This window comes from Jaculus jaculus, chromosome 11 (genome assembly GCF_020740685.1).
Source record: "Jaculus jaculus isolate mJacJac1 chromosome 11, mJacJac1.mat.Y.cur, whole genome shotgun sequence".
Classification (NCBI taxonomy): Eukaryota; Metazoa; Chordata; class Mammalia; order Rodentia; family Dipodidae; genus Jaculus; species Jaculus jaculus.
Genome location: NC_059112.1, coordinates 39,614,754 through 39,642,302, shown reverse-complemented (window position 1 = coordinate 39,642,302; position 27,549 = coordinate 39,614,754). Strand labels below are relative to the sequence as shown.

The 27,549-nt window shown below is 40.5% G+C and overlaps 1 protein-coding gene across 3 annotated transcripts in view; it reads left to right on the top strand.

The window, feature by feature from the left end:
• Pi4k2b (phosphatidylinositol 4-kinase type 2 beta) overlaps window positions 1-25,019 on the top strand; it is a 31,688-nt gene extending 6,669 nt beyond the window's left edge. Inside the window, exons 2-11 of one of the 3 annotated variants that reach the window (XM_045130357.1) lie at window positions 4,328-4,482; window positions 6,533-6,733; window positions 7,573-7,704; window positions 9,944-10,082; window positions 11,447-11,505; window positions 13,951-14,043; window positions 15,451-15,550; window positions 21,069-21,202; window positions 22,257-22,316; window positions 23,008-25,019. In XM_045130357.1, the coding sequence (XP_044986292.1) occupies window positions 4,328-4,482; window positions 6,533-6,733; window positions 7,573-7,704; window positions 9,944-10,082; window positions 11,447-11,505; window positions 13,951-14,043; window positions 15,451-15,550; window positions 21,069-21,202; window positions 22,257-22,316; window positions 23,008-23,181 (1,247 nt within the window). In that variant the 3' untranslated portion in view covers window positions 23,182-25,019. Of the gene's footprint in view, window positions 1-4,327; window positions 4,483-6,532; window positions 6,734-7,572; window positions 7,705-9,928; window positions 10,083-11,446; window positions 11,506-13,950; window positions 14,044-15,450; window positions 15,551-21,068; window positions 21,203-22,256; window positions 22,317-23,007 lie in introns of all 3 variants that reach the window. The other 2 variants (XM_045130356.1, XM_045130358.1) reach the window with 2 other exon arrangements.
• Window positions 25,020-27,549: the final 2,530 nt, after the last annotated feature.

Below are 27,549 nucleotides of genomic sequence, written 5' to 3'. Positions count from 1 at the left end.
AAGCTTGCCCGCCTGGGTTCAGTTCCCCAGCCCTCACGTATATCTAGACATAAAGTGGCATTTGTGTCTGGAGTTTATTTGGAGTGCCACCCTGGTGTGCCCATACACACATATGCAAATAAATAAATAAATTAAAGTTCTGAGGCAGGAAACAAGCAGACAGCTAGAATCCTAAGAGGCCTGAAAACACTTCCATATGGAAGGAGGGGCCGGGTGGAAGGCTGAGGGGAATATGATGTGATCTTCAACTGTATGGAGGGCTGTCATGGAAAGGGTAAGTAGACTTTGGGTTTGTTCCCGGTGGCAAGACTAGGACAGCAGGAAAACTGCAGGAGACTGACTTCATTTCCAGAAAAGGAGGTTTATGTTTGTTTTCAAGCACACAAAGAGGACCATTAATAGAAGGAGCACTCTCTCCTTGAGAATGTTTGCACACCGGCCCCAGGACCAGTGGTGGGTGAGATACCATGGAAGGTGCCTCAGTGCTGGGAACAAGGTTGAAACAACTTTTCAAGTTCATTCTGTTATTAAGCATTTATGATTTTCTGACCTGTAAGAAATGTAATTTTTTTTTTTTTATTTGAGAGCGACAGACACAGGGAGAAAGACAGATAGAGGGAGAGAGATAGAATGGGCGCACCAGGGCTTCCAGCCACTGCAAACGAACTCCAGATACGTGCGCCCCCTTGTGCATCTGGCTAACGTGGGACCTGGGGAACCAAGCCTTGAACCGGGGTCCTTAGGCTTCACAGGCAAGCGCTTAACCGCTAAGCTATCTCTCCAGCCCAGAAATGTAATTTGACTAATATGCCTCCATTTATTCAAAGCAATGTAAGCACCCACTGAATGCTGATGGCTCTTCCAAGTCAACAAGGACAGAGTTCTTCCCACCATTCTCAGCGATTTCAAGTGGCAGATAAGAATGATTTGGGATGAGCATATCATTATATAAATATAAACGGAATACTTGGGTTGCTTATGTATTTGAGTAAGTTAAATATGCCCAAATAGCTGTTTTGCAGTATTTTTCTCAACACAGACTGAAACGTTAGTAAAATAGGGCTGGAGGGATGGTTTAGCAGTTAAGGTGTTTGCCTGCAAAGCCAAAGAACCCAGGTTCGATTCCCCAGGACCCACGTTAACCAGATGCACAAGGGGATGCACGCATCTGGAGTTCGTTTGCAGTGGCTGGAGGCCTTAGTGCGCCCATTCTCTCTCCTCCCTTTCTCTGTCAAATAAATAAATAAAATATATTTTTTTAAAAGTTAGAAAAATAGCAATTTTATTTCTGTCTGAAGGAAAATTGACTATGCTTTGGGTTTTCTTGGTAATATACATATAGCATTGAAATACTTTACAAGAGCTGGAGAGATGGCTTAGCAGTTAAGTGCTTGCCTCTAAAGCCTAGGGACCCCAGTTTGAGGCTCAATTCCCCAGGACCCACGTAAGCCAGATGCACAAGGGGGGCGCACGTGTCTGGAGTTCATTTGCAGTGACTGGAAGCCCTGGCGCGCCCATTCTCTCTCTCTCTTTCTCTCTCTGCCTGCCTCTTTGTCTGTCACTCTCAAATAAATAAATAAATAAAAATATTTTTTAAAAAAGAAATACTTTACAAATTAAAATGCAAACACCGGGGCTGGAGAGATGGCTTAGCGGCTAAGCACTTGCCTGTGAACCCTAAGGACCCCGGTTCAAGGCTTGATTCCCCAGGACCCACGTTAGCCAGATGCACAAGGGGGCGCATGCGTCTGGAGTTCGTTTGCAGTGGCTGGAGGCCCTCGCACATTCATTCTCTCTATCTCCCCCCCCCCCGTCACTCTTAAATAAATAAATAAAATGAACAAAAAAAAATAAAATAAAAATGCAAACACCTTTTGGCTTATCTCCACTTTAGATGACTAATTAGATTCATTCAGTCAAAGTGATCCTCGAGTGCTTATTATATTTCAGGAATTGTGTAAGTTTTGGGTACACGACAGTGAAAAGAAACCCTTGTCTGCTCAGAGCCCACAAAATAAATAAATTACACAGTATATTACGTGATAAGCACTAAATAGAAGAATCAGATGGAGATTAGCAGCAGTTAAGTAAGGAGGAGTAAAGGCTATAAGAACTATTGGTATGGACAACCCTTGGGCTGTCTGATACAAAGGAGTGAGGTGTCTTTCCTGTGTTGTAAGAGGATTGATTACCAATGGGTAGATAGGGCCTTTGTGGAAGGGAGATAGTGAGTTGGCTCTGGATAATTTAGGTAAGAGTTGAGTTAGGGGCCTGGATCCCATGGCAGGGATGGAGGAATGAGGTGGTAAGTTTGTCTGGGCCCAAGGCAGTAAAGCAGAGACAGCACAACTTGCTAATAGGTCAGATACAGAGAATAAGAGTGTTAAATCATGTATATGGTTCTTAGGTTTTTGGTGTAAGCTACTGGAAGATTATGAATTGGCAGTAGCTGGACTAGGGCAGAATGGAAATGCAGTGTTTGTTTAAGAGGGTGGTACATGGGCTGGAGAGGTGTCTTAGTGGTTAAGGCACTTGCCAGTAAAACCTAAGGACTCAGGTTTGATTTTCCAGATCCTACATAAGCCAGATGCACATGGTGGTAGCACATGCATCTGGAGTTCACTTGCAGTGGCTAGAGGCCCTGGCATGCCTGTTCCCTCCCTCTTTTTCTTTTTTTCTCTAATAAATAAATAAAAATAAAAGCTGGGCATGATGGCACACACTATTAATCCCAGCACTCAGGAGGCAAAGGTGGGAGGATCACTGTGAGTTCGAGGCCATCCTAGGACTACATAGTAAATTCCAGGTCAGCCTGCGCTAGAGCGATACCCTTCCTCACCCCCCCAATAAATAAATAAAAATTAAAAAAAATTTAAGAGGTGGTCCAAAGGAGTTGAGTTTAGATGTAAAGCTTGAGCTCTCAGCAGCCAAGAAGAGGTGTTGAATATGGTAGTCAGGAGTTCAGGGTGGAAGTTCAGGCTTAGGACGTGAATCTGGGAGTTGTGAGTAGTGATAAAGGAGGGAAGGGGAACATGAACTGGACCTAGGGTGACGTTAGCTATATGGTCAGTAGATGTGATGCTGGGGGGCCCTGGCAGATTTTCATTGGTACTTTTAGTGAACTAGGAAGCTCAGTCATCTAGAGGGTGGGAGAGAAGATACAGAGAGAATTTGAGATGCCGTCTCTGGTCAAGTTCAGCTGCCTCTGCAACAGTTGGGCTTAAGGAGGACTGAGGTTTGTTTTTTTTTTGTAACAGTGAAGGGAGAGAAGTAACATGTTATAATGTAACAATGTAAGCTGGCTCAGGAAGGAAATAACATAAAGTTGGAGAAGACCAAGGACCACGTGCTAGGTCAGGGCTTGTAGATTCTCCTGGTATAGAAGAAGTTTTTGGTGTCTGAATGCCAGAGTTTCCAAACTGGGAAAGTGGGAGGTACTTGGAGCTGAAAGGAAGGTGTATCAGTTACCTTCTCACGGCTGAGACAAAGTACCCGAGGGAAGAAATGAGTTAAGAGAGAAAGAGTTCATTTCAGTTCCCAGTTCCAGGTAACAGTTCATGGCAGGGAAGGCACAGCTGCAAAAGCTCGAAGCCGGCGCTCCGGCAGGGAGCGTGACTGATGAGTGCCGGGGCTCCGCCACTGTCGCCTGTTTACACGGCCCAGCTCCCTGACCACGGTTAAGGGCTGGTGGGACTTCCCACCTCAACTAACCTAATCACTGGCATGCCCAGAGGCTAATCCTAATCTAAAATAATCCCTCACAGGTGAGTCCAAATCCTGTCCCAACAATCAAAATAAACCATCACAGATGGGGAGGTTAGAGACACTGGTAATTGACAAGACTGTGGAACTAAAGTAGACTGCAAGACGGAATCACTGGAGAGAAGTCCAAAGAACTGAGAAACACTCATGTGATTTTTTAAAAATTTATTTACTTATTTGAAAGAAAGAAGCACACAGAGAGAGAATGGGTGTGCTAGGGCCTCCAGCCACTGCAAATAAACTCTAGATGCATGTGCCACCTTGTACCTCTGGCTTACGTGGGTCCTGGGAAATAGGACCTGGGTCCTTAGGCTTTGCAGGTAATCACCTTAACCACTAAGCCATCTCTCCAGCCCTCATATGATCTTTTTGTAGAAAAGTAGCGAACTCTTTTATTTGGTGTTTAAAGAGGTGAGATTAGGTTAGCCAGGAAGATCAAAGCAGTCCATCCTGTGCTTGGTTTTAATTTTGTGTATCTTAATTGTCTTAAAGCTTTAATCCGAGCCTATACACACAAGTCCTTACCCTTCGCCTTCTCACAGCTGCCCTTTTCTTGTGAATGCAGTGACTACTGGTATGTCAGAGCTGAATGCATCCTTGGATGATCCAGAATTTGCTGAGATTGTAGTGAGAGCAGAGCAAGCAATAGAAATTGGAGTTTTTCCACAAAGAATCTCTCAAGGATCAAGTGGAAGTTACTTTGTGAAAGATCCCAAGAGGGTGAGAATTTCAGATGCTATATATTACAAAAGTTTTGGAAGACATTAATTTAAATATGAAATCACTGAATTTCTGAAGATTTTTCCTAGTAAGTCTGTTTATGCCTTCTTTTCCAAAAGAAAAGGTCTGTTTTATTTTTCACTACAGCACTCTACTGTATAGGGAAAGAACTGATATTTTACACTGTAGTTGATGTTCTGATTATTTTATATTTGGTTTCAAGTACGTATTTAACACCCACATTTACTTGTATAGTTATTGAGCATATATTTATAGTCCTTACCTTACAACAGCCTCACTACCATGTTAATCAAGTGCAGTGGAAGTTAAAACTTTCAAAACCTATCTAATGTGATTTCCAAATGCTTGTTCCCCCACCCCAAAGATATATTTTTCCCTAGGAATATTGTTTTTGGCATTGAACCAAGGGAAAGAGGTTGAGCCACCTGAAGTTGAAGGCAATGGAAAGCAACAGAGAGAAATGAAATATGATTCAAGATCAGAAAAGAAACGTTAGCTTGGCACTTACTTCCACTTTGCCCAGAGTTTTTCAGAATTGGTGCTGTTTTTCTAAAAAGCTTTCCGTTTCATGTATATAACCAGCAGTTCTTTTTTGATGAGGAGCAAATTTTATAATTTAACCCCTCTTTTTCCCACTCAAATTGAAGTTACATGTTGAAAGTAATTTTAAAACCCAGTCCTTTTTTGAGATTTAAATATATTTGCAGACATCTAGGTACGGGGTATGTCCCAGTCCTAGCCTCTGAGGTGTGTAAGGCAGGAGGATTACTTGAGACCCACATCTCCTAAACAGCATAGTGAGATCCCCATTTCCTAAAAACTCAGTACATCAGTAAGTAACATCAACCTTTTGATCTTTATGTCAAGTTCGATTTTGTTGTTTGGTTTTTTGAGACGTGGTCTCACTCTTTAGTCCAGGCTGGAACTTGCTGTGTAGCCAAAGCTGGCCTTGAATTTGAGGCAATCTTCCTGCCTCAGCCTCCCTGGGTTATAGGTGTGAACCATTATGTCAAGCTTCTTAATTTGTTCTTGTATTTAAATTATTTGGAATTTATTTCATTATACGGAAATGATATATTTAAAATCAGGAGACATTTATTTATTTATTTGGTTTTCTGAGGTAGGGTCTCACTCTAGCTCATAGGCTGACCTGGAATTCACTATGTAGTCTCAGGGTGGCCTCAAACTCATGGCAATCCCCTACCTCTGCCTCCCAAGTGCTGGGATGAAAGGCATGTACCACCATGCCTGGCTAGGAGGCATTTATTATCTAGTGATAATTGAGTCATAATTCTAATATATTTTATTGGACCAGTATTAACGATTATAGAAACTTATAGCCATCCATGGATACTTTTTTTTCTTTTTCTTTTTTTTGTATGAAGCAAGGTCTTATTATGTGGCTCATCCGAGTCTAGAACTCACAGTCCTCCTGTTAGTCTCCCAAGTGCTAGGGTTACACAGATGTAAAAAAACAAACAAACAAACATACAATTTGCATATTTGATAGATGCTGAGTAATCATATACTACTTGACAAGAGTGGTGTTTTTCAAACTTTTGAAACTCAGTAGAGAGCCAGGTGTCATGGTACACACCTGTAGCCCCAGCCACTTAGCAGGCTGAAGCTCGTAAACTCATGAATTTAAGATCAGCTTAGACAACATAGCAAGCTCCTATCTCAAAAGAAAACAGAACAAAAATGGTGGAACCCTTTCTTAATTTTTAAAGTCCGGTAATAAGCCACATGATAGGGTTCAGTGACATGAGGTCACAGATTAAATGGCAGGAAAGCTTGCCTCACTTTCTGAGGTTTGTCAGAGAAGTTGAAAACTACGTGTCCAAAGGATTTTTGGGTTTTAAATTGTTGACCAAGAGTAAGTGTAAAAACGTGATTAGGATCACATGTCTTTACACTTGAGGTTATGCCTCAAGTGTGATTTATCATAGTGATCACAGTGTATGTGGTGGATTATCTAGGTATATGTAAACATATCATCCTATTTCTACTTTTTTTTTTTCTCCTGCAGAATATCATTGGTGTGTTTAAGCCCAAATCAGAAGAGCCCTATGGCAATCTGAATCCAAAGTGGACCAAATACGTCCATAAAGTCTGTTGCCCCTGCTGCTTCGGGAGAGGCTGCCTGCTTCCCAACCAAGGGTACTTGTCGGAAGCTGGCGCCTACCTGGTAGATGCAAAGCTTCAGCTGGGCATTGTACCTAAGACAAAGGTAAGGGAGATGTGTTTTCAGTCAGCACTTAGAACTTAGAGCCCACTTGCCTATGAACACTTGAAGAATGGGTCCTAGGGACAGAATTTATTGGTAACCCATGAATAGCTAAAAAAAATGGTCTGTGATGTAGATCCACACTTGGCCATGGGAATAACCAAACCCCACTGATCCTTGTGGAGGTGGACATGGCTAATGTACCCACAGTACTGCTGTTGTGCTCTTTGGGGCCTGTACATGTTTTTACTCGATACTTTCCTCAAAATGTTCATTTCTGGGGCTGGAGAGATGGCTCAAGGTTTAAGGTGCTTGCCTGAAAAGCCCAAGGATCCAGGTTTGATTCCCCAGTACCCATGTAAAGCCAGATGCACAAGGTGGAACATGCACCTGCAGTTTGTTTGCAGTGAGATAAGGCATCAAAGTTATTTGCTCAGAATAGGCTCTTTAGCAGAATTGACTAGGGAGGACTGGATGTCTCCATTCTTTATAGCTGCTAACCTTAAGATTAGTTATTAACTCTTTAGTTCCCTCTAGTTTTCAGGGAAGGCTATTAACCCTTCTCTCTCTCTCTATCTTTCTCTCTCAAATAAATAAATACTTTTTTTCAAAATGCTCATTTCTTGTTTATATTTCAAGGCTGCAAAAAAAAAAAAAGTTTAGGCTGCTTTTGTACCTCTTTCTAATGAAATATGTACCATGTTAAATTCCCTTCCTATTTTAGATCATATGGGGCCTTTTAATACAGAGAGATTGCTCATTTACAGCATTAGAGTGGATCTGATGTATATGTGAAGCAGTACCAGAATGCAAACTAACTGTTTCCTAAACTCTGCGCCTAGGTGGTTTGGCTCGTCAGTGAGACATTTAACTACAGTGCAATTGACCGCGCAAAATCAAGGGGCAAAAAGTATGCCTTAGAGATAGTGCCGAAAGTAGGTAGAAAGTTTCATCGAATAGGACTTCCTCCTAAGGTAAGTTATTCTGATGAGCTTTGCTTGCAAGGTAGTTGGACTTGTATATCCTGAACTCTGGGCTAGACATCCAGCATCCTGCCTAGCCGGATGGATATCACAAAGAAAATGCTGTTTCCTCTTTGAAGAGCTTACAGAAAACATCAAGTTCAGTGTAATTTGATTAACCCTTTGGAGTCTGTGGGACGCTAAAGAGATAGAAGAAGGATGCCTAGGGTATGGCTCTGTGATGGTACACTTGCCTAATGTATAAAGGTGCTATATTCAATCCTTAGCATAAAATGGAATGAGGAAGGAAGGGAGAAGAGGGAAAGGAGAAAAGAGGAGAAAGAAGAGAGGTCTGATTGAGATTGTAGGAGTTAGGAAGCTATCACATAGGAGGTTTCTAAGTTACTACTCAGAGCATAGGAGTAGAGGCAGACCTAGCTCTAATCACAGCCTCCCAGCTAGTTAACAGGAGCAAGGGTCTTCAAACTCCAGCTTCTGTAAAATAGGGATGACAGTGACTTAGTTGTTTTGAAGATAAATTTAACAAATTCATGTCAAGTAGTTAGAAAGTAATAACTTCCTTATTAATAAATGGTAGTCCTGTATTTATTCATTACCTATAAGATTTTAGTTTTTCTTACCACTTTTAAAAAATATTTATTTATTTATTTGACTGAGAGAATGAATGAGCTTTCTAGGACCTCTTTCCTCTGCAAACTCCGGATGCATGTGCCACTTTGTGCAGCTGGCTTTATGTGGATACTGGGGAATTGAACCCAGGCCTTCATGCTTTGCAAGCAAGTGCCTTTAACTGTTGAGCCATCTCTCGAGACCATTTCTTAGCACTTTTAAGTAAACCTGAGGCCTGATTGGCAGCTAGCTAAGCCAGGATGGAGAGGGCTAGTGGGAAAGCATACTACATAACGCTCTGTGAGTTTTTTTCCCTTTATCTCACTATGTAGACAAGCCTTATGCCACCACACTCAGTTTCTGAGGTGCTGAATATCAAACTGAGGGCTTTGTACATGCTATACAAGCACTCCATCAACTGAGTTATGTGCCCAACCCAAGGATTAGTGTTTTGTTTGTTTTGTTTTTTGTTTTTTGAGGTAGGGTCTCACTTTAGTTCAGGCTGACCTTTAATTCACTATGTCATCTCAGGCTGGCCTAGAACTCACAGCAATCCTCCTACCTTTGCCTCCTGAGTGCTAGGATTAAAGGCATGTGCCATCACGCCCAGCTAGGATTAAGTTTTTAAGAATATATTTAACCTGTGATTTTATTGTTTTGCTGTTGCTGTGCAGGTATCTAGATAATAGAATTTGAGTAGAAATTCACAATTCACCCAAATCTTCTTTTTTTCTTTTTAATTATATTCAAGTAGGCAGGAAGTTTGGGAAAGTTGCACAGGGCCTGTTCTTGCATGTGCTAAAATAAGTGTGACTAAAGGAGGCCATTATTTCCATATTTATGACTACTCCTGCCTAAAATAACACACGAGTGCTTTAAAGACAATCTTCAGGAAATTGTTAAGAATTTCAACAAGAACATGAAATGTGAGGATAAGAAACAGGTTTTGTTGATGATGGCTTGTAGGCTTGGTCTGTGAGACATTACCTGTGTGTCATTGCGGTGGGGATCTTATTTCACCTTTAATTGGTTAATAGTAACTAGTAATTTAAGCAATGAAAATGCATTTTCAAATGGTCATATCTTGATGAAAAGGACATTTTAAAAGCTCCTGGGAAGGCTGCTATAATCAATTGATTGGCCTTTTAAAATCTATGACATGATCTTTGATCTGCATAACATCCATTCTATTTCTAAAAATTATTTTCTCTATGTAATGTCAAAAAGCATAAAAAGAATATTGAAATGTGTCTGTAGTAAGATAAAATTGCACTTTTATGAAATAACCGGAATAGGGATACTGCTTGGCCTTCATAATTTTAAATTCATTTTGATGAATGGGTTTAGAAAGCAGCTCTTTATTCTAAGAGTCACCTTGAGAGTACATATTTATTCTGTTTTTTAATTATCTTAAGATTGCTCCTTAAAAGTCTAGAGTTGAACATTTTTTATTTGCTATATGTTTTTGTGACTATTAGTATATAAAGCAATATTGATAAATGTGGCTTAGCTAAAATAGTGTTAAACATTTTATGACAGTACTATTAAAAAATGAATGCCTTTGTACTCATACCTTGTTTTCTAATTATAGTTCTTAAAATTGTAGATTGGTTCCTTTCAGTTATTTGTTGAAGGTTACAAGGAGGCTGAATATTGGCTTAGGAAATTTGAAGCTCATCCTTTGCCTGAAAATATTAGAAAACAATTTCAGTCACAATTTGAAAAATTAGTTATTTTGGATTACATCATCAGAAATACAGGTATTGAAGTTCTCTCATTCGTTCACTCCAATATGTTAGCTTTTAACTAAGACTCGTAATTGAAATCAAAGCCATAAAATGTTGATGGAAAAGTCCCAAGGCCACTTCCTTTACCTTCTTGAAAAACAGATGTAGCCTCATTCTCCTGGGCAGAATTAATCCTGTGCTGAAGGACTGACTCATAGCAGGCTCCTACCCAGGCTACAGTAGTAGATCAGTTCCTGTCCCTTAGGAGAGGATTGCCAAGAGCAAGACAAAGCCAGAGAGAGGTACTAGGAAAAAACCTATTGTGTAAGTTATCCTATATGCTGAGTTTGACATTTTGTAACTGTCAGTGCAATTTCTATTTTTTTATATTTACTTATTTATTTGCAAGCAGAGAGAGAATGGGCATGCCAGGGCCTCCAGCCACTGTAAACAAACTCCATATGCATGCGCCACTTTGTGCATCTGGCTTTATGTGGGTACAGGGGAATCGAACCCAGATTGTCAGGCTTTACAGACAAGCACCTTAACCGCTGAGCCATCTCTCCAGTCCTGTCAGTGCACTCTCTAAAGTGGTAAGCTGCCTTTGTTCTGTGCTGTGAGGAGGCAGTTTTGTAGTAGTTCACAGTATGCTTTCTCAGATGCCCTGGCTCAGCATTGGCATCTTCTCAAGGTTGCACCCTACATTTGCTTATTGGTACAGAAACTGCAAGTCAGGGGACATACCTGTGCTTCCAGGAGACATCCTGCTGATTCTGATGCACTCTAAATTAGTTTGAGAACCACTGGTTCAAAGTTTTTCTTTTTTTAATCATTTACATTAGCTTCTGATAAAGCATCATAAAATTTTCTTGAGTGACCTGCTTAATTAATACGGTCTCAGGTTAATATTAAAACTGGCCCAATGTAGCCACTGGATGTTCAGAGGTACCTCAGCCCCCCTCCTGCCTCTGCCCTGCCTCTCTTGAGGATTTGAGCCTAGTGATGAAACCCCCTCTCCAGAATGTAAGCCGGAAATAAACCCTTTTCTGCTCTTAAACAGAACAAACCCGCTCCAGGGTATGACATTGCTGATACTAGGTGAGCCTAGCTGGAAATGCTTTTCCTTCTTAAGTGAAGAAAAGTTATCCTTGATTTTTAATAACTTTAATCTAACAACTGTGCCCACCTCACAGGGTGGTTATGAGGATTGAAAGAACACCTGCTAAACACTTCTAACAATATCTGGTATCGTTCAGTAAACACTAGCCAGCAATACTGTTGTTTTTAAAGTTTGTATTAAGTTGGAGCTCCTCTGTGGAAAACATATTCCTCCCATTAGTATTAAGCTATAGTGTGCACACAAATCAGCTAACACTTCTTAAAATTTTTCTTGAAAGACAGGGGAAATGACAATTGGCTGATAAGATATGAAAAGAAGCATAAAAATGATCGTAAGGTAAGGAAAATTTCAGTGAACAAGTAAAAGTGTACATTGTTTATATAAAAGATTACTTAAAGTAAAATTTCTTTTCACCATGTCCTCATTTGTTTAAATGTTTTCCCTTTTTTGTTTTAAATACTTTAAAAAAATATTTGCAAGCAGAGAGACAAGATGGGGGTGGAAAATGGGTGTGCTAAGGTCTCCAGCCACTGCAAATGAACTGATACATGCACCCTTTATTGTCTGTTTGTTTCTTTTTCTTTTTTTTTTTAATTGACAACTTCTATAATTGTAAATAACATCCCATGTAATTCCCACCCCTCCCCCACTTTCCCCTTTGAAACTCCACTCTCCATCAAATCCCCTCCCCCTCTCAATCAGTCTCTCTCATATTTTGATGTCATCATCTTTTCCTCCTATTATGATGATCTTTGTAGGTAGTATCAGGCACTGTGAGGTCATGGATATTTAGGCCATTTGGTGTCTGGAGGAGCACGGTATAAGTCCTCCCCTTCCTTTGGCTTTTACGTTCTTTCTGCCACCTCTTCCACAATGGACCCTGATAGAGATATTTCAGTGCTGAGTACCTGTCACTGTTTTTTTGTTTTGTTTTGAGGTAGGGTCTCACTCTAGCCCAGGCTGACCTGGAACTCATTATGTAGTCTCAGGGTGTCCTTGAACTCACTGTGCTCCTCCTACCTCTGCCTCCTGAGTGCTGGGATTAAAGGCGTGCACCACCACACCTGACACTTTTTTTTGACACTTTTTTGTTTGTTTGTTTGTTTTCCTTGGGTTGTCATATCCATCATTAACCTTGAATTTGCTATGTAACCAAGGATGCCTTGAAATCTTGATTCTCTTCCTACCTTCCGAGTGCTGGTATTACAGGCATGCACCAGCACTCTGGCGATTTTGGTTCCTAACCTTTTCTCTATTCTCATCTTTGCCTTCAGTTACTTGTTGACATTGCATTTCTTTATATATTTTTTTTTTTCATTTTTATTTATTTATTTGAGAGTGACAAAGAGAGACAGAGAGAGAAAGAGGCAGATAGAGAATGGGCATGCCAGGGCCTCCAGCCACTGTAAACAAACTCCAGACACGTGCACCCCTTTGTGCATCTGGCTAACGTGGGTCCTGGGGAATCGAGCCTCGAACCAGGATCCTTAGGCTTCATAGACAAGTGCTTAACCACTAAGCCATCTCTCCAGCCCAACATTGCATTTCTTGATTCTCTTACATGGAGAGGAGATCCACTTGACAGCTTTACTTTCAGTTTTGTATTGGAGTAGCGTAGTATCTGCTCAGTACTGTCATAGAGCTTGGGGAATTTGGAGAACTACCAGTTTTACTTGGATCTTAAGTAACAAAGACTTTTGGTATTTTCAACATTTTTGTATTTTGCTACTTCAGTTTCTTCTGTGTTTTTTAAAAAAGATTTATTTTTATTTATTTATTTATTAGAGACAGAGGAGTGTGGGGAGAGAGAGAGAGAATGGGTGAGCTAGGGCCTCTAGCCACTGCAAACGAATTCCAGACACATGTGCCACCATGCGCATCTGGCTTACTTGGGACCTGGGGAATCAAACCTGGGTCCTTAGGCTCCACAGGCATGCATCTTAACTGCTAAGCCATCTCTCCAGCCCTCTTGTGTGTTTTTTTGATACAACATTAGGTAAACCAATAGTACATAATCAAATGGAACATATGTGTTTTCTCTGTGAATCATAACTTATGAAATAGATTGCATAGACCCTTAACACTATCAGAATTATGGTTTTTACATTGATTTCTGTCAACTTTGATAGCCCAAGTTGAAGTGTTAAATATTTAGCCAGATATGGTGGCTCACACCTTTAATCCCAGCACTTGGGAGGCAGAGGTAGGAAGATCACCATAAGTTCGAGGCCATCCTGAGACTACATAGTGAATTCCAGGTCAGCCTGGGGTAGAGTGAGACCCTATCTCACAAAAAACAAAAACCCCACAAATGTTAGATACTTACATAAGATACATTTTTAGAATAGTTTTCAAGCTAATAGCATCTATATATTTTGGAAACTTTTCAGTAATTTTAAAAGTCACTTCCTCAATCCTTACAATCTGTGGTCTCCGGTTATCACTTGAAACTGTTGCATCACTTTGAAACGTTTGTACTTTTAAGTGTTTATCCAGGAAATTTGAAAATACGTATGTACAGCACTTAGCAATATAAAAGAAGAACCTTGATTTACAAAGTACCAGAGGCAGATGTTTAAAGAATGCTTGAATAAAAGAGGGCATAAGAGGGAACATACTGTCTTGATTCCATTTATGTCATCTCACATGCGTCTGGGGCATGGCACAGTGCAGCAGTTAAGAGCACTTGCTGCTTAAGCATGAGGGCTTCTTGGCCAGAGACCACCAAGTTTGACTCGGCAGAATCCACATAAAACCTTATCCACATGTCTGTCACCTTAGTCTGCAGGGGCGGAGACTGGAGCATCACTGGGGCTTGTTGATAGACAGCAGCTCTGGGTTGAGGGAGAGTCCCCATCTCAAGGAAATAGGCAGGTGAGTGATAAGAGAATGGCATCCAATATTCTCCTCTGGTTCCTGCATGTACACACATACTCTGCATACACATGCATGTCACACACCACATACTGCTACACATACATACACACACACACACACACACACACACACACATACAAAAAATATATATGTGATGTAAATTCGTCCCATAGTGCCGAGCAGCACGCCGGTGGCTAGTGGGAGGGATGGACCACCAAGAAACACAGGGGAGCTTTGGGGTGAAGGGTGTGCAGATGCCAAGGGTTTGAAGCTGTATACTTCAATACATACCATCTGTTACATGGAAAAGAAAAAGAGAAATAAAAACAAACGTCAGTTTTATCAGCAACAGCTTTGAAATCACACACACACACACACACACACACACACACACACACCTATTATAGCTCCTGAGCAGTTCAGTATTTCTGGAACTTCTTTTTGTCTGAGCATTTTGTGCACTTTCATTGAGGTAAGATATTTGTCATTAACTAAAAGAAAAAAAGAAGCTCAACATATGTCACCAGAGTGTTTATGGTTGTACTTTGTTCATGTTTTGTCTTTTATCTAGGCCACTTAATAATGGCAATTGTCTACCTTTAAGTAGCAGGAAATACTTTTTTTTTCTCTCTCTGTACCTTTGCTTTTTTATTTATTTTTTGGGAAATGCTTTTATTTGTTCCTGGAGTCTTGATTTCTGTAAAAACTGGAAATGGTGTACATTCCATACTGGGACTATTTTATGGTTTCTTCTGCTAGACCCTATTATATTTTGTTGTACTCTTTGGCATAGTCTTATTTAGAAATATTTTCTATTTGACCTAACTATTTCTGTGATACTAAAGCAACTGTGTTACCTTAAGAAATCAGGCTGGGTGTAGTGGTGCACACCTTTAATCCCAGCACTTGGGAGGCAGAGGTAGGAAGATCACCATGAGTTTGAGGCCATCCTGAGACTACATAGTGAATTCCAGGTCAGCCTGGACAAGAGTGAAACCCTACCTTGAAAATAAAACAATAAAAAAAAACTAAAATAAAAAAGAAATCAGTAGTAGTAGTAGGCAATATCAAACATGTAAGGAATGAATCTAGCAATAAATACCCTAAAATATCATCCTAAAATATTTATATTTTCAAGCTTTCATCTCCAGTGTGGAAAAAAAATAAACCCATTTACTAAGTAAACATGTAATGTTAAATTCTTAAAAATAGTAAAGATGAAATCTTACTGTTTTTAAAGGCAGTCTTCCTTTCCTAGGTGAATTTATATTCTTCCTGCCAACTTTAATTTGTATAGCTCTTGAGAGAACATATCCCTAAACCTCAATGATTCTTATGAGTGATTTACCCCTTGGAAAATTTGTATAGGTTCTCTTATCAATAGGTCATTTTTCTGCTTTCTAGGAATCCAACTGGATCAATGATAAAGAATTGCTTATTAAAATAGCTGCAATTGACAATGGTCTAGCCTTTCCTTTTAAACATCCAGATGAGTGGAGAGCATGTGAGTATTAAGATCCTGTAATTAGCATCTTTCCCAGTTGGGAAGAGTACAGAATTTACAGGTATCAAAATGACAGAGAAAACTTGGATGAAGTATAGTCACTCATTAGGACTCAGTTCTAGGTCCTGAGAATTCAAAGATTTAAACTGTATGATCAGAGGTATATACTACATGGTCAAAGATATACACTGAGTGGCCAGAGGTATATACTACATGGTCAAAGATATACACTGAGTGGCCAGAGGTATATACTACATGGTCAGAGGTATACACTGAATGGTCAAAGGTATACATTGAGTGGCCAAAAATATATGCTACATGGTCAAGGTATATACTGTGTGGTCAGAGATTTATACTACGTGGTCAAAGGTATGGTATGTGATCAGAAGTATACACTATGTGGGTCTTGATGCACACTGCTTATTTATTTGTGGATGATTGTGTTTTGCCTTGGAAATGGGTTTGGTAACTTTCTGGTATTTAAAGTACATGTCACCTAGGGACTATCTACTTGAATATTTTGGGACAACTGCTAACATTTGAGTTGTCTGTTGGAAACAGCTTAGACCTGCCTTCCCACCTTTTGTCTGAAATTTGAGCTAGTTTTGGACATCTTAATTATGTTTACAGTCATGTAGGATATCTTGAATTTTCAGATTTATGAATTGAATGTTTTATGTAGAATTTGATTATAATTTTAAGTGTATTTATTTATTTGAGAGAGAGAGAGAGAGAATGGGCATGCCAGGGCCTCCAGCCATTATAAATGAACTCCAGATGTGTGTGCCCCCTTGTGAATGTTGCTTATGTGGGTCCTGGGTAATCGAACCATGTTCCTTAGGCTTCACAGGCAAACGCCTAACTGCTAAGCCATTTCCCCAGCCCTTGACTATAATTTCAAAATACTTGTATTTTATGTTTTATAAGCTAAATGATAAGTGAAATGATGCTTAGAATTTGTCTTTAAAAACTCATGTAGGTGGGAACCAGGGAGAATAGGTGAAGCACATTTTTAAAAAATGGTAATAATTAGATGTCTTGGAATATGGAAGTTCTTTATATATTTTATTTTTCATAGCTTAAAATATATGTAATAAATGTTTAAAATAATCTATCCATGATATTTTTCATAATTTTTTTATGAGAAAGAGAGAGAGAATTGCTGTGCTAGGGCCTACAGCCACTTCTGTTGTTTTTTTGTTTGTTTTTTCAGGGTAAGGTCTCAGTCTAGCTCAGTCTGACCTGGAATTCATTATGTAATTTCAGGGTGGCCTCGAACTCACAGCACTCCTACCTGTATCTCCAAAGTGCTGGGATTAAAAAGGTGTGCCACCATGTCTGGCTCAGCCACTGCAATTGACCTCCAGATGTGTGCGCCATTTTGTGTGCATATGCAACCTTACACACTTGTGCCACCCTGTCCCATCTGGCTTACATGGGATCTGGAGAGTTGAATATGGGTCTGCAAGTGCCTTAACTACTAAGCATCTCTCCAGTCCTGCATCTGTGATTTTACCACTCTTATATTCCTATAGCTTATAATTTTCTTTTTATTATTTATTTATTAGAGAGAGAGAATGGCTGTGCCAGGGCTTCTAGCCAGTGTAAATGAACTCCATATCATATGCATGTGTCACCATGTGCATCTGGCTTACGTGGTTTCTGGGAAGTCAAACCTGGGTCCTTAGGCTTCGCACACAAGCACCTTAACCATTAGGCCATCTCTCCAGCCCAAATTCCCAAAGCGTGTGTGTTTTTATCGTACTTAAGCTTGCCAGAGATTTGTCTCATTAAGCATTGGCCTCTTATATATTTACTCATTTATTTACCATGCCTTTTAGATTATATTATTGATCAGATTTTTCAGTTAGGTTTTTGTCATTATTATTCTTGTATGTTCATTCTCTGCCTTTTCTTTGTTAGTTTTTCATCACTATGGCAAAAAATACTTGAAGGAAAAGGCTTGTTTTGGTTCACAGTTTCAAAAGTTTCAGCCCATGATTGCTGGGCCCTATTGCTTTGGACCTGTGGTAGTAGCATAGTGCATCATAGCAGGAACACATGATGCAGGAAAGTGGTCCTCTAGGGGCTGGCAAGGGACTGAGTCAAGAAGGTGCCAGGGTCTTAAAGAGCCCCTTCAAGAGCATGCACTCTGGCCTGACTTCCTTACAGTAGGTGGGCTCCATCTGAAAGTTCCACCTCTCTAGTAGTTGGCAACCAAGATTCTACTGCATGGTCCTTTTGAGGATATTCAGGACCCCAAACTATACCACTGTAGATACTTACTAGGTAACACATTTTCTAAGGGCCTCATGTTGACTAAATTACAGATTTGTATGTGTGCTGTTCTGTTGTTAGGCACAGCATCCATGGAGCCATCTCCCCAGTTAAATCTCACTGTAACTGATCTTTGTCAATTTTTTCTTACATTGTTTCTTTTGTATTTCATATGCATAATTCTCAATATTTAGTATTCCTGTGCAGGGGTTGCTTATTTTCTTTTGCAGTGTTGCTATACTTGCTTTCATTTTGTTAGCATTTACCTGGTATTGTATATTTTTATTTTTTTTTTTAATTTTTAACCTCCATTTTATTTTAGGTGTATGGCCTATAACAATAGCCAATTTCTTTTTTAATATTTAATTAATTTACTTATTTGAGAGGAAGAAAGAATGGGCACACCAGGGCGTTCAGCCATTGCAAACGAACTCCAGATGCATGCGACCCCTTGAGCATCTGGCTTACGTGGGTCCTGAAGAGTCAAACCAGGATCCTTTGGCTTTGCAGGCAAACGCCGTAACCGCTAAACCATCTCTCCAGCCAGCCAATTTCTTTTAAACAGTCTGAATCCATTTATTTAGTTATGATAGAGTCAGGTAGAGAATGATTGGGCACTCCTGGGCCTCTAGCCACTGCAGATAAATGCCAGACAAATGGGCATCTGGCTTGCATGGGTACTGGGAATGGAACTTGGGTTCATTTGTTTCCCCCTCTCTCTCTCTTTTTTTTTTTTAAGGTACAATCTCACTCTAGCCAGGCTGACCTAGAATTCATTAGTCGCAGGTTGTCTTCAAATTCACAGCGATCCTCCAACTTCAGCCTCCCAGGATTAAAGATGTACACCACCATGCCCAACTCATATTTTCTTTTTAATTTTTATTTATTTTAGAGAGAGAGAAACAGAGAGGCAGGGGTTGGAGAATAGGTGTGCCAGGGCCTCTAGCCACTGCAAATGAACTGCAGATACATGTGCCACCCTTAGTGGGTCCTTATCTGCTTGTATTTTTTAATATATATATAGTTCTTTTCTCCTCCATCTTTTCAAGAATTGATTTGGGATGTCTTGGTTCTATTCCCCCCCCCCCACCAACTTGGAACCTATGTGCAAATTCCATTTTAAAAGTGCTAATTTGGGCTGGAGAGATGGCTTAGTGGTTAAGACACTTGCCTGCAAAGCCAAAGGACCCAGGTTTGCATCCATCTACAGTTTGTTTGTAGCTACTGGAGGCCCCAGAGTACCCATTCTCTCTCTTTCACTCTCTCTCTGTCTCTCAAATAAATAAATAAAAATAACACATTTTAAAAAGTGCTAATTTTATATGTTCCTGTAAATCTTGTGGGAAGTTTTACCAAACATGTGGATGCAGTAGAAGGTTAGGGGTGTGGAGCTTACAGAGGAATTAATATTAAGGTATATATTTTTAAACACTTGTCCTGATAGCAGAAGCTGTAGTGTTTGCAGTCTATCACCTATGGAAGTCAGAGAGAACAAATATCATCACCTAATACAGTTCCAGGAATATAAGCAGTAGATAGATGAGTGCATAGTGGATGAAGGAGAGAGAGGTCTAAGGAGAACAGTGACATTGGAAGAGGTGAGGAAAAGCCAGCAGGAGAGAGGGGCAGTGGCTTCAAGACAGAAGGTAAACTTCTTCAGAGCCACGGTGGAGGAACTTCATAAGGGAGGTGAGAGAGAGTGTGGGCTGTCAGAGGCCCTTAGCTGACGACTGGTGGGCTCAGGGGAGGGCGTAAAGGGACAGAGACTAGAAGTGGAAGTTGGCAACGAATAAGAACTTCTCTTTTAAATAGTCCAGGGAGGGCTGGAGAGATGGCTTAGTGGTTAAGTGTTTGCCTGTGAAGCCTAAGGACCCCGGTTCGAGGCTCGGTTCCCCAGGTCCCACGTTAGCCAGATGCACAAGGGGGCGCACGCGTCTGGAGTTCATTTGCAGTGGCTGGAGGCCCTGGCGCGCCCATTCTCTCTCTCTCTATCTGCCTCTTTCTCTGTCTGTTGTTCTCAAATAAATAAATAAATAAAATCTTTAAAAAAAAAAAAAGAAAATTAAATAGTCCAGGGAAAGCTATAAAGGAAACTGGACACAGCTTCAAGAAGATACGGGCCAGAGAACAGGCTTTCTTTGGAACACGTGATGGTATCTTACAATGTGCAAAGTGGGAAGGAATAAATCTAAGGATGGAGTGCTTGTCTTATTGCTGTGACCAAAATCCCTGACAGAAGCAACCCAAGGGAGAAAGGATTTCGCATGGAGCTGTCCACCAAGGCAGGGAAGGAACAGTGTGAGATGGCTAATTCATAGTTTAAGTGATGGGGAAGCAGAGAGTGCAAGCAGGTGCTCGGGTCGGGCTATGGTCCTCTAGTTCTGCCATATGGGCCTATGTCTCCTAGCTAGGCCATATGACCAGAAGATTATACAATGTCCCAAAAACGCCACCAGCAGCTGGAGACCCACCAAGTGTTCAATCACTTGAGGTTATGAGAGACATTTCTCATTCAAATTACAACATATAGGGTCCACCCAGCCAGGCATTCTGTGATGTATGTGTTTATCCTGTCTAGAAGATTCTTGTATACTGTAAGTCCTTGTCATCCTGGTACTAGGCTTTCTTGTCTCCTGGGGCAAACTAGAGTTATCACAGAGTCATGGCTTTTCTCGCTGGAGTACTGGGCTTCAAACCCAGGACCTCATGCACAGAAGAGCAGCAGTCTATACCCCCAAGCTATATCCCTAGTCCAGAGCCACGTTTTTTTGTCTGTTTGATTTAGGTGTGTGTTTCAGTTCCTTAAATTCACATGTTTACTTCCTGATAATTTAAAGATTTAATGCATTTTTTATGTTTAAGGGCCTGAATTTCTAATAGTTTATGGATGTAGAAGGCAGGGAGACCTCACCCATGGTACTCAGTCTGGGCTTGTGAATAAATTACAGGTTCCTACAAATTTCTAAACTGAGAATTAGATTGATTCAGGTCCTTGTTTGAGATGGGGCTGTTTGACCTCGAGTCGTGATCAAATTTGGATACCCTAAGCTCAATTGTTGAGGTCACGTCTCAGTGCCTTATCTCAGCTTGGCGCCTGGACTTGGATGCTGAGTTGTGGAGACTCCAGAGGATGGTTTCTGTCCGCTGACTTCCCTCTCCTTAGTTTGGAAAGAACTGGATGGATGTGAAGCTGAAGGAACCCCATCCTTCTGCTGCTGAACACAATGTTTTTCTCTACTAGATCCATTTCACTGGGCTTGGCTCCCTCAAGCAAAAGTTCCCTTTTCTGAAGAAATACGAAACTTGATTCTTCCATATATTTCTGACATGAACTTTGTGCAAGACTTGTGCGAAGATCTCTATGAACTTTTTAAGGTAAGCCAGTGTTTAATGTGGATTTGGAAGTGTCCATGTTTCCCAATATTAATTTTTTTCCACTTTTATTTCTGTTTATTTTTATTTTGTTTTATTTTATTGACAACTTCCATAATTGTAAACAATATCCCATGGTAATTCCCTCTCTCCCCCCACTTTCCCCTTTGAAACTTCACTCTCTATCATACCCTCTCCCCCTCTCAGTCTCTCTTTTATTTTGATGTCATCATCTTTTCTGTCTTGTGTAGGTAGTGTCAGACACTGTGAGGTTATGGATATCCAGGCCATTTTGTGTGTGGAGGAGCACATTGTAAGGAATCCTAACCTTTCTTTGGCTCTTACATTCTTTCTGCCACCTCTTCCACAATGGACCCTGAGCCATAGAAGGTGTAATTGAGATATATCAGTGCTGAGTACCCTGTCACTTCTTCTCAGCACCATGTGCCTTCTGAGTCATCCCAAGGTCACTACCCATGTACACAAGGTGACAAATGTGTCTGGAGTTCAATTGCAATAGCTAGAGGCCCTGGAACACCAATTCAGTCTCAGTCATCCACTCATTAAAAAAAAAAAATTATCCAGGTGTGGTGGCGGACACCTTTGATCTCAGCTTTTGGGAGGCAGAGGTAGGAGGATTCCAGGTCAGCCTGAGCTAATAGTGTAAGACCCTACCTCAACCCCCCTCCCCCAAAAAAGCAAATTTGGTACTAGAGAGATGGATTAGTGGTTAAGGCACTTGCCTGTGAAGCCTGAGAACTCATGTTCGAATCTGCAGGCCCCAACGTAAGCCAGATGCACAGTGACACAGCGCACAATGTTGCACGTGCACACAAGGGGACACACATGTCTGGAGTTCGTTCACAGTGGCTGAAGTCCCTGGCGCACCCATTCTGTCTCTCTCAATGTAAATTTTAAAAGGCCCTGGGTTCAGTCCTCAGCATGAGGTGGGGGCACGGGGGGGGGGGGGGGACAACGACCAAAGAAAAAACCCCACAAGGGATTTGATTAATGTTTCTGTTTGTTTGTTTGTTTTTGTTTTTTTTTTCTGTAATAGACTGACAGAGGATTTGACAAAACCACTTTTGAAAGTCAAATGTCTGTGATGAGAGGCCAGGTAGGTCACTTTTGATGACAGTGTTCATTAATAAAAACATCTCCTTGAGACAGAATCAATCTTGTGCTCCTATGACTCAGAGGTGAAACCCTTAGCACTGCCTGAACAAGAATGCCGCAGATGAGGGAAGTGAAGTTGATGTAACTAATATCGTGCCTTATGAATAAGTTACTCCACTTGCAGTATCTTTGATATTGAACCAGTGTTTCCTTAGTGTGACTGTTGGCACTCCTCCCCTTTTCAACACTTGGTATGGAACCTGGGGCTGGTCACCCTAGACAAGCATTCTGCCACTGGACCACATGCCAAGCCCCTTTGAATTCTGATTGTTTCTGCCAGTCATATTTGTATCATTTAGAACAGAGCCCAAGATGTAGTATGTATGCAACAGTGTTCAGTGGATATGGTAAATATTTAAACCAGTATTTGAGTTCTATGTCACATGGAATATGTAAAACCTTTCCTTTACCTATATCTTTCAGGATATAGGTAAATTCTATAATGTGGTACTATAAAATTTCCAGTTAGTAAAAGTTATTTAATTATAATTGGGCATTTCTGTGTATATAAGCATATTATATACATATACTATGTACATTCTCTTTTACACAAGTGGTTGAAATGCAGATGATCATGAAGAAATGGCTAAAGTAGTGTTAGCGAAGTGAAGCTTTTTGTCTCCTCTGCACAGATCTTAAATCTCACTCAGGCACTGAGAGATGGGAAGAGCCCCGTGCAACTGGTGCAAATGCCCTGTGTGATCGTGGAGTGCAGCCGGAGCGGCAGCCAGAGCCGGGTTGTGCACCTCGGCAGCTCCTTCACCCAGACCGTCCACTGCAGGAAGCCCTTCTTTTCCTCCTGGTAGCAGATGTAAGGGAAACAACTGTGGCATTATTGTGTGGTTAAAATATTACAATAATGTAAATCTGCTGCTAAGAGCACACCAGTTGCCAAAACCTCAAATAATTTAAGTCTTTAAAAGGGTACATTTTTGAATGTAATCATATGTTTACGGTTTTATATCCAAATATTAAATTTCTATTTCAGGGAAGAAGTGCTGTATCTCCTATATTGTATTTTTGTAGAAAATTTACATTTTATATTGTTTTTAGCTTAAAGGGTAATTTGTGGTTTACATATGCTAGAATGATTGTAATTACTCTATAGAATTCCAATTACAAAAATAAGTTTGACTTTGAATACAATAACATTTGATATAGTTTTTTAGCATTGAGAAGAATGCTCATGTTAAACCTTTGCAAATTCATTGCAAAAGGCCTTTGAGTGTCCGTCAGTCTAAACCCACACTCATGGACTTGAACCAGCTCCATCAGTAGAACAACCAATAAGAAAAAAGAATTGTTACCTTAATTTTTAAAGCTGCTATTTTAAAACTGGAATAAGTACCCCAAAGGTGACCATTATTGGAGACCTGCAATTTATATTTTGGATGGGTTACAGCCATTTTCTTTTTTGTATTTTGGGATATTTTTGATGGATTATTTTTTGTAAGAGAAAACAGTATCTAACAACATCCCACTGTCCTTTTCTTTTTTAAAAGGAAACCCTGAACTGAGAATTGAGTGAAATCATACAAAGTTAAGATAGATTTCCAATATTTTGAAATCACAAAATAGCCTTAAAATTTTCTTTTGTTTAGTATATGGAATCAAGTAATTTATCAGTTAGTACTTCAAAATACTGATCTCATTCAGTATAGTGCTTGAGTTAGTATTAAACATTACTGTTAAGTGAACTATATTACAAAGAATAGATGAATTTTGTTTTAAAATAATAGGAATGCTCAGAATGACAGGTGGTATGATCAGTGCTAGATTATGAACCCCATTGAATGAGAAGCATAACCTGACTATAAGGTCATTTGTATTGGTTTTGAAATTTAATTTTGCTTTTTATGTCAGACATCCATCCATATGTCCACATTCTTGGAATGTGTAGCACTGTTAAGTCACCAAGTAGTTTAAATAGAGATGTGATTCTAGAAAAGAAAAGCTTGGTCCCATCTTCAGGCTCAAAACCAGTAACAACAGTACTTCATCATACCTGGGCAATTGATGGCTGGTCTTGGCCCCTTTAAGTTTGCTGTCTTGTGGTTTTCTTAGGGGCTAGGGGGCAGTTATTTTGGCGTGAAAAGTATACCCAGGTGGGTAAAGGAGGGTGTAGGACAGACCTGCAGTCTCTTCCTTACATCTTGTCATCCTGTCTTGGCGGATGTGATTGATGGAGCAAACCACTGCCCTGAGGGAGCAGTTGGAAAGCATGTCTTCCTACCTCTGACCTTCCCTTAGCTCAGATCTGAGGTAATGGTACTTGACTGGAATGACAAAACTCAGTGTTCTGTTTGTCTTTCAGTAAATACTAGTAATTGGTATGTGCCTTTTGAAGATGTGTTCTGGAAGGAAATGGTTGCTATGATATGAATGCAGCTTTCATAAACAATTTTTTCAATATTTTGAGAATTGCTACATGAATTTTCATAACAAAACTTATTAAATTACAACTATTTTATATTCTGAAACTCAAATAGTTTAAAAATATTTTTAACTGTCTGACCATGCCAAAATAGTGAAGTTGAGATATTTAAGATAATATTACAAATGAAAGTACTTAGGCTGTAAACATTCATGAACTTCTTATTTAAATACTTTTTTTTTTCAGTGAGTCTATATTTGTAAATTTGTGATAGAGTAAAACTAATAAAAATCACTGCCTTGAAGCTGGATGGTTCCTGTGTTTATACATTGAATGCTGAGAATGTTTGTGATTATGTTAATGTTTATAAATGATGGCACTGGCATTAGCTATGTGACAAGTTGCGTGTATTAATCTGACAAGAAACAACTTAAGGGAAGAAACTTTTTTTTTTTTTTTGGCTTACATTTATAGGGGATACAGCCCATTATGGTGAAAACTGCATGGCAGCAGGAATACAAGGTGCCTGGTCACATTGCTTGTATAGACAGGAAGCAGTCTGGACAGGAAGGGGGGCTGATTAAGAAACCTCAAGGTCCACCTCTGCCCTGAGGTAGGGACCAAGTGTTTAACCACATGGCGCTGTGTGGGGCCATTTCACATCCAAACTACTAGCACTCAACCTTTTGTCCTTTGAATATTTTTTTTTCTTTTGGTTTTTCAAGGTAGGGTTTCACTCTAGCCCAGGCCGACCTGGAGTTCACTCTGTAGTCTCAGGCAGGCCTTGAACTCATGGTAATCCTTCTGCCTCTGTCTCCCAAGTGTTGGAAGTAAAGACATTTACCACCACTCCCGGCATGAATAATATTTTTTTAAGAGATTCTTTTATTTATTTATTTTTTTAAATATTTTTTGTTCATTTTTTATTTGTTTCTTTGAGAGCGACAGACACAGGAAGAAAGACAGATAGAGGGAGAGAGAGAATGGGCGTGCCAGGGCCTCCAGCCACTGCAAACGAACTCCAGACACGTGCGCCCCTTGTGCATCTAGCTAACGTGGGTCCTGGGGAATGGAGCCTCGAACCGGGGTCCTTAGGCTTCACAGGCAAGCGCTTAACCGCTAAGCCATCTCTCCAGCCCATGAATAATATTTTTAAACACCAGATGTGGTGGTGCACACCTTTAATCCTAGCACTATTTATATATTTGAGAAACAGAGAGTGAGTATGGGCATATCAGGGCCTTTTGCCTCTGCATAGTACAGATGCACATGCCACTTGGTGCATCTGGCTCTACATGAATACTGGGGAATCAAACCTAGGCTATCAGCTTTGCAAGCAAGTACCTTTAACCTTTAAGCCATCTCTCCAGCCCATCCTTTGGACATTATTATGTGATGCTGAATGAAACCTAGGACCTTCCACATGCTAGACAAACATTGTATCACTCAGCTACATCCTCAGCCTTTATTTTAATATCATTTATTTATTTATTTGAGAGAGTGTGAGAAGCAGATAGAGAAAGAGAATGGGCATGCCAGGACCTCCCACCACTGCAAATGAATGCCAGATGCATGCACTACCTTGTGCATCAGGCTTGATGTGGGTACTGGGAAATCAAACTCAGGTCCTTAGGCTTTACAGGCAGGTGCCTTAACCACTGTGCCATCTCTCCAGTCCCCTCAGCCTTTATTTTAGATATCAGTGGTATATAACTGTGTTATGCCAAAAAGAAGGTAGGTAGGTAGAGGCAGATAAGTGATAGTTGATCAATAGATAATCAATGATATGTCACAGTCGGCTTCATGTTGTTAGGAACTTCTAAACCAGGCACAGTCTATAGGAGGAACAGGATTTATTGAAGCCTACAGATCCAGGGGAAGTTCCTTAATGGCAAAAGAAGCTGGCACCATTTTCACAGATCCAGGCAGAGAGGAAAGCAGCCACCACCAACACAAGCACACTCCAGGAGCTCTGGGCAGAACCCAAGCACTTCGTGTATCTGTAGACTCGAATTCAGATCCACCCCCACACCTTAGGGCTGGACCCTAGGATCGATCCACCCACAGTGACACCAACTTATAAGCTTGAATAAACTCCTGAATCAATTGGGGGACATCCATTCAAACTACCATATGATTGATAGATAGATAGGTAGAGATAGCTGGCTGGAAACTTTTTAATTATACACATTTTAATAAAAAATACTTACTTTTTGTGGTACTGGGGATGCATTCCAATGCCTTACCATTATTAGGCAAGTTCTACCACTGAGCTTTATTTATTTTTTTAATTTAAATTTTGTCTGGGTGTCGTGGTGCACGTCTTTAATCCCAGCACTCAGGAGGCAGAGGTAGGAGGATCACTGTGAGTCCAAGGCCACCCTGAGATTACATAGTGAATTCCAGATCAGCCTGAGCTAGAGTGAGACCCTACCTCAAAAAACAAAAACAAAATTTAAAGTTCTGAGCCTGGCGTGGTGGCACACACCTTCAATCCCAGCACTGGGGAGGCAGAGGTAGGAGGAGTGCTCTGAGTTCGAGGCCACACTGAGACTCCATAGTGAATTTCAGGTCAACCTGGGCTAGAGTAAGATTCTACCTCAAAAAAAAAAAGTTTTGTGCTAACAGAATTAAAGCCTTACCACAAAGCAAAATCATGTTCTTTGATCAGAACCTCCCCCGCCCCCACCCCAGCCCTTCCACAGATCTGCAGAGAGACTGACAGCTGCAGATGGTGCAGTCTGCTGGTTTCACATGGGCAGCTCTGCAGACCTGCAGCAGAGGAGACTCTCAGTACTCT